This window comes from Ptychodera flava, chromosome 19 (genome assembly GCF_041260155.1).
Source record: "Ptychodera flava strain L36383 chromosome 19, AS_Pfla_20210202, whole genome shotgun sequence".
Taxonomy (NCBI): domain Eukaryota; kingdom Metazoa; phylum Hemichordata; class Enteropneusta; family Ptychoderidae; genus Ptychodera; species Ptychodera flava.
This window is the reverse complement of record NC_091946.1, coordinates 10334974-10351071: the sequence shown is the minus strand read 5'-3', so window position 1 is coordinate 10351071 and position 16098 is coordinate 10334974. Positions and strand designations below refer to the sequence as shown.

General features: G+C 35.9%; 1 protein-coding gene across 3 annotated transcripts in view; it reads left to right on the top strand.

Moving 5' to 3' along the window:
* The first annotated feature begins 3641 nt into the window (after window positions 1-3641).
* LOC139118526 (C-signal-like) overlaps window positions 3642-16098 on the top strand; it is a 29347-nt gene continuing 16890 nt past the window's right edge. Inside the window, exons 1-3 of one of the 3 annotated variants that reach the window (XM_070681867.1) lie at window positions 3642-3969; window positions 8097-8282; window positions 10105-10156. In XM_070681867.1, the coding sequence (XP_070537968.1) occupies window positions 8142-8282; window positions 10105-10156 (193 nt within the window). In that variant the 5' untranslated portion in view covers window positions 3642-3969; window positions 8097-8141. Of the gene's footprint in view, window positions 3970-8003; window positions 8283-10104; window positions 10157-16098 lie in introns of those variants that run through there. The other 2 variants (XM_070681868.1, XM_070681866.1) reach the window with 2 other exon arrangements.

The window sequence follows — 16098 nt, the reverse complement described above, 5'->3', positions numbered from 1 at the left end:
GCACACAGTCAAAAGTATATCTGATTTACCAGTGACCACACAACCTGGTCTTTAATTACATTTTACCAACACTTAATCTATACGGGGTAAGGGTGAAAATAAAAGAAAATAGAGCTGAAACACAAATTTTCTTCAGCCTCGCTTTGTACAAAGTGTTGGTTATTTGGCCAAGCATTTTGGTATGCATTAAGAAAATCCAAATCTTCCAGTAAGTTGACAATGTTATTGACATTATGCAAATTCTCTAGATAATTGAAATGAACTATACGAATCAATCATTGTTTATTTTTACAGGGCTTTTCATTCTGTAGGCCCTATTTGTATATAATCATTACAATGAGTTAAAATACACAGAAAATAAATAACCACGTCAATTTCTTTGTACTGAGCAAAATATTCATTCAAGTTATAAAATGGACATCTTTCGATAGGAAGAATTTAAAGTATTAAATAACTTAAAAAGTAGTGTCTCTTAATGTAACTTCTCATTTTACTGATAACATAATTAATTAAAATAAGTTGACGTCAATTATTTTAATGGTCATCATATAGGATTTATGCACATGAGGAATCGCTCAAAATTAGGTAAAATATATTTGGCAATGTTAGTAAAAACTTCCAATCTCTCTTTACGATATTGTAAAACATTTCAAGTTTCAATTATTACATTTAATACAGTGTAGGCATTTCCTATAAAATCTTTTAAAATTAGCCCTTTGTACAATGTAGATTGTATTAGACTTTGACTATACCTTTCTTGGACCTTTAAGTATTTAAGGTGAAGAATAATTCATATTCCAATTAGAAAAAGGAAGTGACATGGTTGACTTATTGGACAAATGCAAATAATAATTTTTTATTGCTGTAAGATATATTTGAAAACATTCCCTGAACTAAAAACAAAAAATGATGTTACATAGTCATTACAATGTCAGCTTATCTCTTAAATCACTTTCGTAAATAGATTATCAGCACCAGGTTTGTATTGCATCTATGACCAATTTAGCATTTGGGTAAATTAGCTGTCTTATGCACAACTTCATTAAATGCACTTTTCGCGATCCCTGGGATCGCCTTTGTTCTAGTCTGTAAGAGAATGATTGAGGTGTAATAGCCTTTTGTTTTCCATTGAAATTGTAATCTGGTGGGTAAATTTTCTGATGAGAAAATCTGGTGCCAACACAGGCCTTTAAACTTGCGATATGTAACTTCCTACTAAAATTCAGTTCTAATGATCTCCGTTGTTTTTAACATTATATATAGTCATTTATACTATAGGTCAAAACAGGGAAAAGTAAAGTGGTAGGAGGAGCACATTGCAGTTATGTAAAATGAGGAGTCTTAAATGATTGTATGCATTGCCTACAAACACAAAAAGTACATTAAATAATCAAATTGCTTGAATTAAATATCAATTTGCTGAATATATTTTTAAGAAATATATTAACAGCAACGATTTTGTTTCCTTTTCTAAGTTTTATATTTATTCAAATTATGCACTGTCTCCCCTCTTAATAGTCATTTTGTTTGTCATTCTCTACATTCAATACAGAGTGGAAACAAAAACTACTTGTTGTGTAGATTAAATATAATTTTTAAGTGAAATGCAGTGGCAGCTATACTTGATTTAGGCAAATTAGGAATATTTCTCGGGCGATAAAATGTATTCAAAAATATTGCCTGGACAAAAATTAAGATAAATGCATACATTACTTGAACATGATGTCGCATTTTTCTCAATTCAATATGCATATTTCTTGTATCAGTGAATGTATTGCTCCCATTATCCATTTATATCTATACATAGTAGGTAATGTTATACCTCTTAGATTGTATTGGACTTTTAGTTTGTCATTCTAGGACCTCTCTAAAATACACAAAGAAAAATTAAATTCTATTGCTGTCAGAAGTAGCTTATATAGTTACTAATTAGGGACATACAAAGAAAAGCGAAGTGTTGTGGCAGCCATATTGGATTTATGCAAATGAAGAATATTTCTATGACGACAAAATATTTTAATCAATTTTGCCTGAATCAAACACAAGGCAAATAAGCCCAAAATCCGCATATATCATATTTAGCCGAATATTTTAGTAGCAACATTCTATCAGCACCTAGTTTATAACCATTAATCTTTTTACATATATGCAAATTAGGCATTGTTTACATTTCTAGATTGTACAAGGCTTTTAGTATGTCATTGTAGGATTTCTCTGAAATACACAGTGTATAAATAATTCTATTGCTGTCAGACTTAGCTTAAAAATAGTTATTAATTGGGAAAAATACAAAGAAAAGTGAAGGTTGTGGCAGCCATATTGGATTTATGCAAATTAGGAATATTTCTATGACGACTAGATATTTCCATCAACATTACCTAAACCAAAAACAAGGCAAATAAGCCAAAAACCTGCATAACATATCATGTTTAGCCAATTATTTTTAGAAGAAACATTCTATCAGCACTAAGTTTGTACCCATAATCTTTTTACATCTATGCAAATTAGGCACTGTTTACAATTCTAGATTGTACTCGGCTTTTAGTATGTTATTCTAGGACTTGTCTAAAATACAATGTGAAAAAATTATTCTATTGCTGTCAGTAGTAGCTTAAAAATAGTTATTAATTCGAGAAAAACTAAGAAAAGTGAAGTGTTGTGGCGGCCATATTGGATTTATGCAAATGAGGAATATTTCTATGACGACAAAATATTTTCAAAAACATTGCCTAGACCAAAAAGGAGGCAAATAAGCCAAAAAACCTGTATCACAATCATGTTTAGCCACATATTTTAAGTAGAAACCATCTATCAGCGACAATTTTATACCCATGAGCCCCCTTTACATTTATGCAAATTAGGCACTGTTGCACCTCTTAGATTTTATTATACTTTTAGTATGTTATTTCTAGGACCTTTCCAAAATGCATGGTAAAGAAATAATTTCTGTTGCAATTAGTCCTAGGTTGACCCCTTTTTTGGCGTAGATTGACTGGACTATATTGTGATACAATGACAGTACTCAAAGAAATTAATTATTTTTATTTCAGCTAATTACATATTTGAATACTTAATGACCTTTAGAATTGATCTGTGGTGAAATTCATTGTGTTGATCATAACACTTTAAATGTAGCAAAGCATGTAGCAAAGGTTCAAACTTGCACATAAATGCAATATATAATGAAACACGTGAGCATTTTCAGTTCATATCTGGTTGTATAATAGCGTGTAGAACAAAGATGTTATCTGTAGTACAATGGTTCTTTCTGAAGCCAGCCGACAATCTGAAATGATATTTACGTTATCAGACCACTTAGTTAATCTGTCATTCAGGATCGCAGTAAATATTTTTCCTAATGCGTTGAGAAGAGAAATACCCCTATAATTGTTCACATCTTTTCTGTCACCCTTTTTAAAGAGCGGGATAACAATAGCGATAGTCCATTCTGACGGGAAAATTCCAGACTCAAAAATACAATTAAAAAGCTCAACAAGTAAAGGTAGAATAATGTCTGAGGCATACTTGTAGAACTCATTTGGAAGGCCATCTGGACCTGGGGCTTTACCTGATTTTAATTTTTTCAGACATTTTAACACCTCATTTTTACCTCGCGTGCGCAGCACGATATCTCAAAAACGGCTTGGCAGATTCCGATCACATTTCGCACACAATTTGTTCTTCAAATTTGCAAGAACTGATTAGTTTTTGGTGGTTGTGCTTTGCGAATTTATCAAGTTATGAGTAAAAGAAAATTTGTGGCCTGTATAAGTCTATCGGAGGCTAAATAAGTATGTTTGAGGGCGCTATACTAAAACATTTTACACAAAGTGATTTCTGAATTCAGTCACTCGGCCGCGCTGATCGCTAATCTTGAGTTTTGACTGTTGATGTCGTCGTGTCGACGTTTGACTTAAGAATCGTGTGGGTTACTCTGGACATAGCGAACCAAAAGCTAGATTATCGAAGGTTAGCGTCATAATATTTGATCAATGCATTTTTCTCTGAGAATGAGATGTAGAGTGACACTTTTCAATCTTGTGTGTGTGTCAGCGAATTTATATTCCGGCATGGTTCCGCTGAGATCAGCATAATATTATGGCGACGTATTGACAGTCTGTGTCTTTTAAGTTGCTTTTCAAGATTGTATTAGCTACAGAACCAACAATGACAAATTTTCATGAGATTTCCATGTTGGCATTGATGTTAAATCAGGAGCAGTAGGCTAGCTCCTGCCATGCTCCTGCGTACAATAGGTCTGCGTTTCCCGGCGGTACGGTGGTAGGCCGACGGCTTGTATTTGTACCACACTGTCCACAGGACAGCACGTGGTAGAGGCCGTGTGCACAACCTGTACGCAGAGCTTCGAATACACTAGACAGAGTTCGTGTTTCCGTAAATTAGGCATTGAACTTGACAATATAGGCAATAACCAGAATCATCGACCATCGCCTGACAAGTGCACCATAGTCAGCTGTACATGAGTTGCGTGGCGTGGTGAGCAGGTTCCATGGGTATTTATTTTTTGAAACGCGTACTTCAAAGGTCACGAACTCATTTTGCTGCTACACGGCGCGGCACAGATGATTGTATCGTTTTTGGGCGCATTGAGATACTGTGAAGTAGGTCAACTCGTTCTACATGGCAATTATATGTGAAATATGCAGAATTTATACGCAAACGCGACCTCTGCCAGTTAAGAGCCTGCTCAGCCATTTGCACTTGCATCGACAGATATTGTTGGATCATAATTTTTCAAATGGTTTCTTTTCTTTTTTTTCATTGCGTAATACAGTGGGGATAATGTCAAATTTAGATAGATTGGATTAATTTCGGGAATAAAAACAATGTAATGTCATAAAAGCCAATACCCCAAGAAGTACTTTACAAAATGTGCACGCGAGGCAATTCAGTTCATATCTGGTTGTGAACGCAGCCTAACGAGCGAGCAGGAAATATAACTGGAAGCTTCATTGTTTGAGGGCGTAACTGAGTGCAACCTTAACCGCCGGGCGATTTCCCACAAAATAGGAATACAAGAAATTGTTGCCCTTCAATACTATATGATGCAACCGGAATGCTATCTATCTTCATGGACGAATAATTATACTTTATCTATAAGATGATGAACAAAGTCGATGATGACCAAGTTAAGCCTTGTTAGACTTTGAGGTCAGAAAGGATGTGCATTGAACGCATTTTTATGATTATTTTATTGGTATTTCTTTTCTCATCTGGATTGTTTAAAAAGTCACCAGTCATGTACATGCTGTTTCTTTTTGAACTCCCATACTTAAAAAAGTACTTTCTATGTGCATTCACATTATAGTGCAGTGTTGAAAATATTACTTGATCTTTTTTCCATATCTTTGCCCAACAATTATTGAAACCCCGATCCCTCCCCAAAATCGCCGCAACCCACATTGCTGCTAGTCAGGGCACTTATTCAATCGATTAATTTTTTTCAGAATCTTTAGACAACTCTGAACCGGAGTTCGATTCTGTAGTTTGCGGAGGTTTCTTTCCTCACTGGGAGGGGGGAGAGGTTATAAACTTTTTGTAAAGAGGGCTAGTCACAGGCGTTCCCAGTCGTTGCTTCGCGATGATACCAGGGCTTCACGAAGAGATGATCGGAACGCCCATTTTGGCTAGTAAATATTTCCTTGAAGCAAGCGATGAGCGAGGAAAACTAGTTGGCGGGAAACTGAGAGATATGAAATGGGACATTTTGCGAACATCGTTCGCTCCCCCCCCCCTCCCCCGAATCCAAAATTCTTGCTTATAAAAACTTTTCGGAATGTTTACTTTATATTTCAAACTTACTTCAAGCCTTCAGTATTTCACCGTCAGTAATCGAACATATCAGTTCAAGTTATACATGTACCCCAAGTTAGTCGAACTCGTTAAGAAATCTATCTCTCGAGTCATTAATGTTTGGACAATCTACCTATCACATTCCATAATACACATATATCAACCAATCATCTGGTTGTTGTTGCTTACCTCGTTTTCTCAATTTTATTACATTCCAAACACTCTTTTCGTTCATCATATTTTCTCAAACAGGTTTCTCTCCATCGCAATGTTTACGCTTTTGATATAGCGTATCAATTTTTATAACACCCTCTATCTTAATTTTCCAAATCTTTCATTTTTCCTGAGTTGCGAAATCTCCGTAAAACTTCTCTGCATATCTGATTTTGCTTTTCCACATTTTTCAAATGCATTCAGTTTGAAAACGTCCTTCCGTGATAGGTGTCTCTATGATAATTTGTCTTCTCAGACCGAGTAAACATGTCTTTAGCAGCACTTTTCAAACACCTGTTAGTTCAACATTATCATTTACATCAAAGATATTTGAAGACATGGTGTTTTGTAGAAATTATCTATCTGCGCCATACCTTAGATTTTCATTAAATTAACGTAAGAAGTTCAAGAGCATCATTTACATCAAAGATATTTGAAGACATAATGTTTTGCAGAAATTATCTATCTTTGCCACACCCAAGGTTTTCTTTAATTGACGAAAGAAGTCAAAACGCCAACGATCATTTTCAACTGCGGGGCGATGGATCTCCGTCAGTGTTGTGATCAACCGTCACTCTAAATGAATAACATCTAAATGAACAACATACCGGGAAATGATCTGATTCGTCTCGTTTCAATTCAGAGAATGATATTATATCGGAAATAATTCTCATGGTACAAGTTTATAATCAACAGCCCCTGCTAATTGCTTGGTATTGTATTAAAGCTGGTATTTTGGTCGGGCGTACGAGGTAGTTCATGGCCTGTGGGTCGTGCTACTATACTGCGTGACCACACCACCCGGGCACAATACCAACAAGTTAAGCGACAGACTTCACAGAAGTTATTCAATCAATTCACTCCGTTCAATTCACAGAGGTTTGGTGCAAGTATGTACCAGAGTACGATTTGAGAGTTTTTACCACAAGTGAGAGGTGTATGTCAGTGTACGTAGCAGGTACTAACTTATGTACTAAAAGAAGGCTAATATAACCTTAGTAGCGATATCCTTGTAGCGAGAGAGGAGAGGGGAAAATCAGTCGGGGAGGGACATTTATAAACATAGGACATTTGCGAACAGCCCCCACTTTCCCTTCAAAATCATAATATACTTGAATGTGATATTTAGTTTAAAAGCTGCTAAAATTTCTCGACGTAGGCCTTGACAAGACATGACAAGCAATCGTAATGTGATGCAAACCGCATTTAAGGACTAATATACTCACCATCGGTATATATACAATATTCCCACCTGTATAAACGAAAGAAAACAATACTCTTTTGTTTTTTTGCGCCCTGATCGATGACAAGGTTGGTGGTATCGCACAGACTCGCAATACTTGTCAAGCGTGTGAAACTCCATCCGCTAGCTTACCTTGAAACGATAAAATTGATATGGCCATCTACAATTCCAGTTCGTCCAAACGGCAGGAAATGTGTGTGTGCGTGGTATTTTGGGGGGTTTTGGCAAATGAATAAAATGATTATTTTTGCCAATCGTAAGTTTAGTAATGGAAATGTTCTGTTTTTCATAAATATTCTTTAATGGAAATTCTACAACTCGTCCAGGCTGTATCCTTATGACAAAACAACAGCATGGTTCGAGAGAAATGAGTTTGTGTAAAATTACGCCAATTTTTATAAAACGTTTCAGTTTTCAATTAAAGTTGTTTAGAGAAAGTTCCCCATCTGCAAGCTGTACCTTTAAACTGAGCATATAAGGACAATGACTAGCGACTACAATGACAGAATTTATGAAAACAAAAAAGTTGTCCTCTTCGTCACAATATTGCAGTACAAAAGGCTGTTTTTACTTCCCATTTTCAGCGACTACACGACCGACCTCATACTTCTATTTTAAGTAATGCCAAGCCACGGTCCCTCTATCACCCGTGGCCAAGCACACCTGAGCAGATACAAAACATCAGCTGGCACACTCTTTAGGAATTATGTAATCGTTAACGATAGCGGAGCCAGTCTCAGAATGTTGAGTCATGCCATGTCATTGTCAGATTGTGGAACAATCGTGGTTGTTGTTAAACATTCTGGCACCTTCGATCTTCACACAGTGCGGTTTTCATTCGATCAAATATCATCAAGGTTAACACATAGGCATGGCATCTTTGGAGGCAAAAACAGTGCTGATTACAGGATGCAGTAGGGGCATCGGCTTGGAGTTTGTGAAACAATTTGTACACCTACCAACGCCGCCTGTACATATATTTGCAACGTGCAGGTCGCCAGAAAAAGCTTCCGTGAGTACAGGCATACTTTTCTAGTAGTAATTCCGAACCTGAGCTTACAAAGCCTTGAAGCGCAGTGATTTTATGGAGATATGTCGTAAACTGTATAACTCAAATTTTGATTAATAATTAGATTGTCTTCAATAAGTATTTGCTGAATCATTCATCACAAGATATCGATTAAAAGAGGACACTTGTCTAATATTATAAGTTTAGGGATATATGTAACTCAGCCTATGACACATGTACGCGCATAACACAAAACCCTTTATTTTTCCTACATGAGATTTTTTACCGCTATAACCATGACGCCATCATGGTGTAGATGGTGACTCCGCTAAAACTCTCGGGCAACTTCAGACCAAAACTAGATGCGCGAGTGTTCCAAACTTTTTGGGTGGGAGGAATGGTTCAATAAAGCCATGACTTTTCACACATATCGCAGTTGTTTCTTTCATAATTTATCAAAATTTTATTTCGTGATATACAAGTGGACTCGGTAAAACAGTTAGTAGTAAACAATCAGTTAACACGCCGTCGAAAGCTGATTATGTCAGTTTTCTTTTCTCCAAATACTTAAGCTTCAGAATGGTTTTTTGTCCGATTACTAGCTCCTCACTGCCATTACATTGTATTTGAGTCTATTTACAGAGACTTAATGCCTCCCCTCCCCCGGAAGAATTCCCTAACGGGTGACTCAGCAATTTTTAAATAAGGGATGGACAAGTGTATTTTGAGAGGGGTGGTCAGAATCCTGTTCTAAGATTTTACGTGGGTTTTTACTTAAGTTTACAGAGCTTGCATGTTTTCAGACATCTTTTTCTACATTTATCTGTCATTTGCATATTTTAGCCTTTTTCTTTCTATCTTTGAAATTGAGTGATGTAATTTTTATTCCGATTTTATTCTGATTTGGTGGCTTTTAAAATATTTGGATATGAATCTTTTTTTAGAGTAGCTTGCCTATGTTCCATTGGTTATACCGTTTATATGACACAGGTACTCTGGTCCATAGCTGTACTACTTCTTTGCTGAGTGCAACCACAGTCCCTCGCAGGGACTGTGGTGCAACTAATGGTGCTATACAGCAGCAACCGCTATTTTTGAGTGATAAGAGGCTGTATGAAGCGTACTCATTGTCAACAACTGCTCACCCTTTCTGTTTGTTATTGTCATGCAAATATCGGTTGTAAAGCTGACTGTGAAAAGTTATGGTGACTGCAAAACCCCCAAAAAGGAAAGACATTTACATGACAATAAATGATTCTACTGGATAGAGGGGTTGGAGGAGGGAATGAAGTGTTTTGACAGATTTCCCCCTCCTTTTTTCATGATTTAATTTTTTTGTTCTTGAAAAAGCTGCTAAATCTGCAACAAATGTTTAGGCTCTGTGATTTCTTCATGAACACGATCGATGGAACTATGTTTCTTTACATTCTCAATGGCACAGCTAAACTTTAAAGCAATAATCACAATTGTTACCAAAATATAAAAGTCTCTGTATGGTAAAAAGACAAAATAAATGCATCGATTTCTTTCACCTTTGATCACTACGTAACCATCCCCGAATAGTAACAATCATTTTAGAGTCAAAATGTATATAATGTTTATTTTTTACCACAGATATAAGATAACTGTAATTTGGCATTTAACATAATAAAATTTTCTGGATTGTCTTGTAAAAAATTCACCTGCCAGCTCTTTTGCCGACAGAGAAAATCTTGGAAAAGATGGCTTTTGACATCTGTCTTTTCTCACAAAATCCCTTAACACGTTGTCAATATGAGACTATTCAGCTATCATTTTTCTGAAGTTTATATGATTTTTTTTTCAGGAATTACAGCAGATAAGCAAGGACTACCCGTCTGTGACTGTCATCGGAATGGGTAAGTGTTAATATTAATTGTACAACTTCTGTTATTGTTAAAGCTCTTATTTTCCGTTTTTCCTAGACTGCTGAGAATATCGCTTAATACTTTTGGCGTTTGTGATTAATTGAAGCTCAAATACAATTATATGATTGTCAAATGACTTGTGGAGATACTTTGAATTCATATAGCATTATCTAATTTATATGAAAAAGTAACATGTTTTTGTGCCGCAACAGTGATTACCACATTATGACGAGACAATTCCGTATTCGAGGGTTGGCTTTCGGTGCATGTTGCAGATGTAACCATTCTATACTGAAAGATGTCACAATTTAGCATAAATATTTTTTTCCAAATGGAGAGTTCGCCATAAAGTACGGTGTATTAGGTAATTGCCATGTACATTTCTCTCTTATTTGGAGAGTGTCTTGGGGTTCAATATAGCGATAGGTCTTTTTTAGGGTTGATGGTATAGCTGCCCATAGATTTGTGGATCGAGGGACCTTGTTCAGAGAAAGACAAATAAGAGATGAACTTTTCTATGAGCGGAAACTACTGGGACTGGGTAAAAACAAAAATAGTTCACTGATGTTTTAACAAATGTGAAATGATAGTGTACAATGGAAAACAAAAATAGTCAGTTGCACAATGAAATCGGCATCCAAAGTGTACATTCACCTGAAAGGTACCTCTCTGTGACAAGTTTACGCATGCTTTATTATGATAATTGAGAACTGCAGCTGAAGTTTTCCACTGCACGACTTACTACAAAGTCACCTTTGGATGTCAAAATTATCTTAAGTGGAGTCACCACTGCAGCTAAGCATTGCTATTTGTTCAAAAAACTGCATTAAGGTGCGGAATTGTGTTTTATCGTTTTTAGAAAGTTTAGCTGGAAGTTTAGAAAGCTAAATTAGAATTGTCTAATCTAAATCTAAACTTAGAAAGTTTAGCCAGAAACGATAATTATCGCTTTCTAAATAGCGTTCTAAATTAGAAATTAGCTGAAGTTTAGAAAGTCGGGCCTCGGGTGAAAACATTTTTCCAAGGATATATCGGATAAAAACGATAATTATCACTTTCTAAATAGCGTTCTAAGTTTAGAAATTAGCTGAAGTTTAGAAAGTCGGGCCTTGGGTGAAAAAATTTGTTGAGGATATATCGGATAAAAACGATAATTATCACTTTCTAAATAGCGTTCTAAGTTTAGAAATTAGCTGTAGTTTAGAAAGTCGGGCCTTAGGTTAAAAATTTTTTCCCAAGGATATATCGGATAAAAACGATAATTATCACTTTCTAAATAGCGTTCTAAGTTTAGAAATTAGCTGTAGTTTAGAAAGTCGGGCCTTGGGTGAAAAATTTCTTCCAAGGATATATCGGATAAAAACGATAATTATCACTTTCTAAATAGCGTTCTAAGTTTAGAAATTAGCTGAAGTTTAGAAAATCGGGCCTTGGGTGAAAAAATTTGTTCGAGGATATGTCGGATAGAATCAGGAAAATACTGTATCAGTTTTGCCAAGCGGCAAATCCAAAGCTCAAATGTTTTTTTCCATAAACCCGCGAGAAAAGCACCCCTTATTGATTTGACCATTGCAACGGGCAAGAATGAATGTCATGAAGTAGAGAAATGTGGCTCTGAGTGAGCGATGACGAAAAATTGTGAATGTTTATTCTTTGACCGTCAAAAACAAAGACTGTCAAATAGCCACCGCAAATAAACCAGATGTGTGACGTGAAGACGAATGTAAATAACCATACTGCCACAATTCGCATGACCAAGGTGTATTCAGACACAGACAAGAAGAGGGTCAGATAGTTCCACGACAATCGTGTCCATTGTGGTGCAAATTAATGCTAATAGCCTTATCAATGCCTCATTAGCATTAACTTGAAGCACAAATTGACGCGCGCGATCGTAATTGAACACACCTTGGTCATTAGAACTGTGGTAGTATTGTTCCATTTTTGGTTTATTGGACAAGCTCATTTGAGCTTTGGATTTTAAAACTTACTTCTGGGGGAAACGGATAGTATTTTCCGGGTTCTACAAGAAAACTCCTACATACTCACACTTTTTACTTTAATAAAAACACTTGGGAATATACAGATGACAACAGAAACGTTGTATCAGCCTTTTTTCCGACATATTCAGGCATCATGGGCCAGTGGCTAGAGCAGTGGACTCACGATCAAAGGATGGCGAGTTCGAGCCCCGGCATGGCTGTGGTGTTGTGTCCTTGGGCAAGACACTTTATTCCTCATTGCTTCTCCCCACCCAGGAGTGATGGGTACCTGGTAGGACAGTGGTTGTAATGTGTGTGTTTAGCTCTGCTGCGCTTATTGGCTGCACATGTGAGCTGTAGTTTGCTCCCCAGGGAGTTGAGTGGTATCATATTAGGTCCAGTGACCAGGGGTAATAATAATTGTAAAGCGCCTTGAGCACATGTACTTGTGGATATGTGCGCTATATAAGAACCCAATATTATTATTATTATTATTATTATTCTTGGAAAAGTTTGCGGGACTTCATCTCACGCACTCCACATTTCACTGTGAGCACGCAGCCTGGAGATGGCAGCCTGGCCGGCAACACTTTTAATAGGGCCAATGCATTAATTTGGAGGTACTATCTCGTCGGTCTATTGGACAAGTCACATTTCAGCTTTGGCTTTTAGAACTTGCTTCTGGGGAAAACTGATAGTATTTTCCAGGTTCTACAAGACTGCTCCTACAAGCTCACACTTTTCCCCTTGAAACACTAGGGCATATACAGATGACAACAGAAATGGTGTACCAACGTTTTTATCCGATATATCCTTCGAAAATTTTTTCCACTGACTCCGACTTTCTAAACTACAGCTAATTTCTAAACTTAGAACGCTATTTAGAAAGCGATAATTATCGTTTTTATCCGATATATCCTTGGAAAACTTTTTCCACTCCAACCCCGACTCTCTAAACTACAGCTATTTTCTAAACTTAGAACGCTATTTAGAAAGCGATAATTATCGTTTTTATCCGATATATCAAGGAAAAATTGTTTTCACTTCAGGCCCCATTTTCTGAATGATTCAATCTTTTACTGTGAGCACGCTGCTGGAAGATGGCGGCCTGGCCGGCAACACATTTGATAAGACCATTAGAATAAATTTGCATGAATCAGCACAAATGGACGCGATCGTTGTGGACAAATCGCAACACACCTTGGCAACCACAGGGGCAACACGTTTAATAAGGCCATTAGCATTAATTTGCACCATTACTTAATCTGCACAAATTGACGCGATCAAGATAATCTCAACACACCTTGGTCATTTGAACTGTGGCAGTATGGTTACTTTTATGTACAGTCGTCTCCATGTCAAATATCTGGTTTATTTTTCATAACACGTAGTCTAGCCGGGTGGTTATTTGACAGGCTTTGTTTTGACGGACAAAACAAATATTTACAATTTCTCTTCACAAATTGTGTTTATGCTGACTCACTGTCACATTTCTCTACTTCGTAACATTCAACTTCTTGCCAAACGCAATGGTCAATTTTATAGGAAGTATGCTCTCTCGGCGTCTATTGGACAAGTCATATTTGAGCTTTGGATTTTAAAACTTACTTCTTGGGGAAACTAATAGTATTTTCCTGGTTCTACAAGACTACTCCCACAAACTCACACGTTTTCCCTTGAAACACTGGGAAAACATTACAATAGAAATGCAGTACCAACGTTTTTATCCGACATATCCGGTGAGTTGTTTCTCAACGTAAAGCTCAACTTTCTAAACTACAGCTAATTTCTAAACTTAGAACGCTATTTAGAAAGTGATAATTATCGTTTTTATCCGATATATCCTTGGAAAAAAAATTTCAACCTAAGCCCCGACTTTCTAAACTACAGCTAATTTCTAAACTTAGAACGCTATTTAGAAAGTGATAATTATCGTTTTTATCCGATATATCCTTGGAAAAAATTTTTCAACCTAAGGCCCGACTTTCTAAACTACAGCTAATTTCTAAACTTAGAACGCTATTTAGAAAGTGATAATTATCGTTTTTATCCGATATATCCTTGGAAAAAAATTTCAACCTAAGGCCCGACTTTCTAAACTTCAGCTAAACTTCAGCTAATTTCTAAACTTAGAACGCTATCTAGAAAGTGATTATTATCGTTTTTATCCGATATATCCTTGGGAAAAAAATTCAAGCTAAGGCCCGACTTTCTAAACTTCAGCTAATTTCTAAACTTAGAACGCTATTTAGAAAGTGATAATTATCGTTTTTATCCGATATATCCTTGGAAAAAAATTTTCAACCTAAGGCCCGACTTTCTAAACTTCAGCTAATTTCTAAACTTAGAACGCTATTTAGAAAGTGATAATTATCGTTTTTATCCGATATATCCTTGGGAAAAATTTCAACCTTAGGCCCGACTTTCTAAACTACAGCTAATTTCTAAACTTAGAACGCTATTTAGAAAGTGATAATTATCGTTTTTATCCGATATATCCTTGGAAAAAATTTTCAACCTAAGTCCCGACTTTCTAAACTTTCTAAACTTCAGCTATTTTCTAAACTTAGAACGATATTTAGAAAGTGATAATTATCGTTTTTATCCGATATATCCTTGGGAAACTTTTTTCACTTCAAGCCCGACTTTCTAAACTACAGCTAATTTCTAAACTTAGAACGCTATTTAGAAAGTGATAATTATCGTTTTTATCCGATATATCCTTGGAAAAAAATTTTCAACCTAAGGCCCGACTTTCTAAACTTTCTAAACTTCAGCTAATTTCTAAACTTAGAACGCTATTTAGAAAGTGATAATTATCGTTTTTATCCGATATATCCTTGGGAAAAATTTTCAACCTAAGGCCCGACTTTCTAAACTACAGCTAATTTCTAAACTTAGAACGCTATTTAGAAAGTGATAATTATCGTTTTTATCCGATATATCCTTGGGAAAAAATTTCAACCTTAGGCCCGACTTTCTAAACTACAGCTAATTTCTAAACTTAGAACGCTATTTAGAAAGTGATAATTATCGTTTTTATCCGATATATCCTTGGAAAAAAATTTTCAACCTAAGTCCCGACTTTCTAAACTTTCTAAACTTCAGCTATTTTCTAAACTTAGAACGATATTTAGAAAGTGATAATTATCGTTTTTATCCGATATATCCTTGGGAAACTTTTTCACTCCAAGCCCGACTTTCTAAACTACAGCTAATTTCTAAACTTAGAACGCTATTTAGAAAGTGATAATTATCGTTTTTATCCGATATATCCTTGGGAAAAATTTTTTCAACCAAAGGCCCGACTTTCTAAACTTTCTAAACTACAGCTAATTTCTAAACTTAGAACGCTATTTAGAAAGTGATAATTATCGTTTTTTTGCCGTGTTTATCGTTTTTAGCTAGTTTAGCCCCCATAGGAAATACACGTAGTTTAGAAATGGCTTTCAGGAAAAGACGCAATTCCGCACCTAACTCGTATCAAGAAACTTTACTATGGATTCTCCTCAGAGAAAGATACTCTGGCAGTAATGTAGAGCACATCTGGTCTATTCTTTTCAATGGAAGTCCTTCAACTCCAAGTTCATTTGAATAGTTACAGTCTTTGTTTTACTGTTTGCTGCAAAGATTAAGTTTTCAAGTTTTGCATAACATTTTCTTGCACATTCAGAGAGGTCAAGGTACAGTTCTCTTACATAATTTAATAACAGTCCAAAAGTGTGCAAGAATTCGACTTATGTGTCCCACACTATCTGATACTGTCGATAATTGTCGAGTTGTCAGCAGTCATTTTCAGTGCTCGATTTCAAAGTGTCAAAACTTGAAATCTGTAACACAAATCATGTGCATAAACCATGTCATTCATCCATTAACTGAGGTCAATAACAGGTCGAGACTTGATCTGTTGAGAAAATACTGAAAATTATGTAGTGAATGTATTAACAGTAA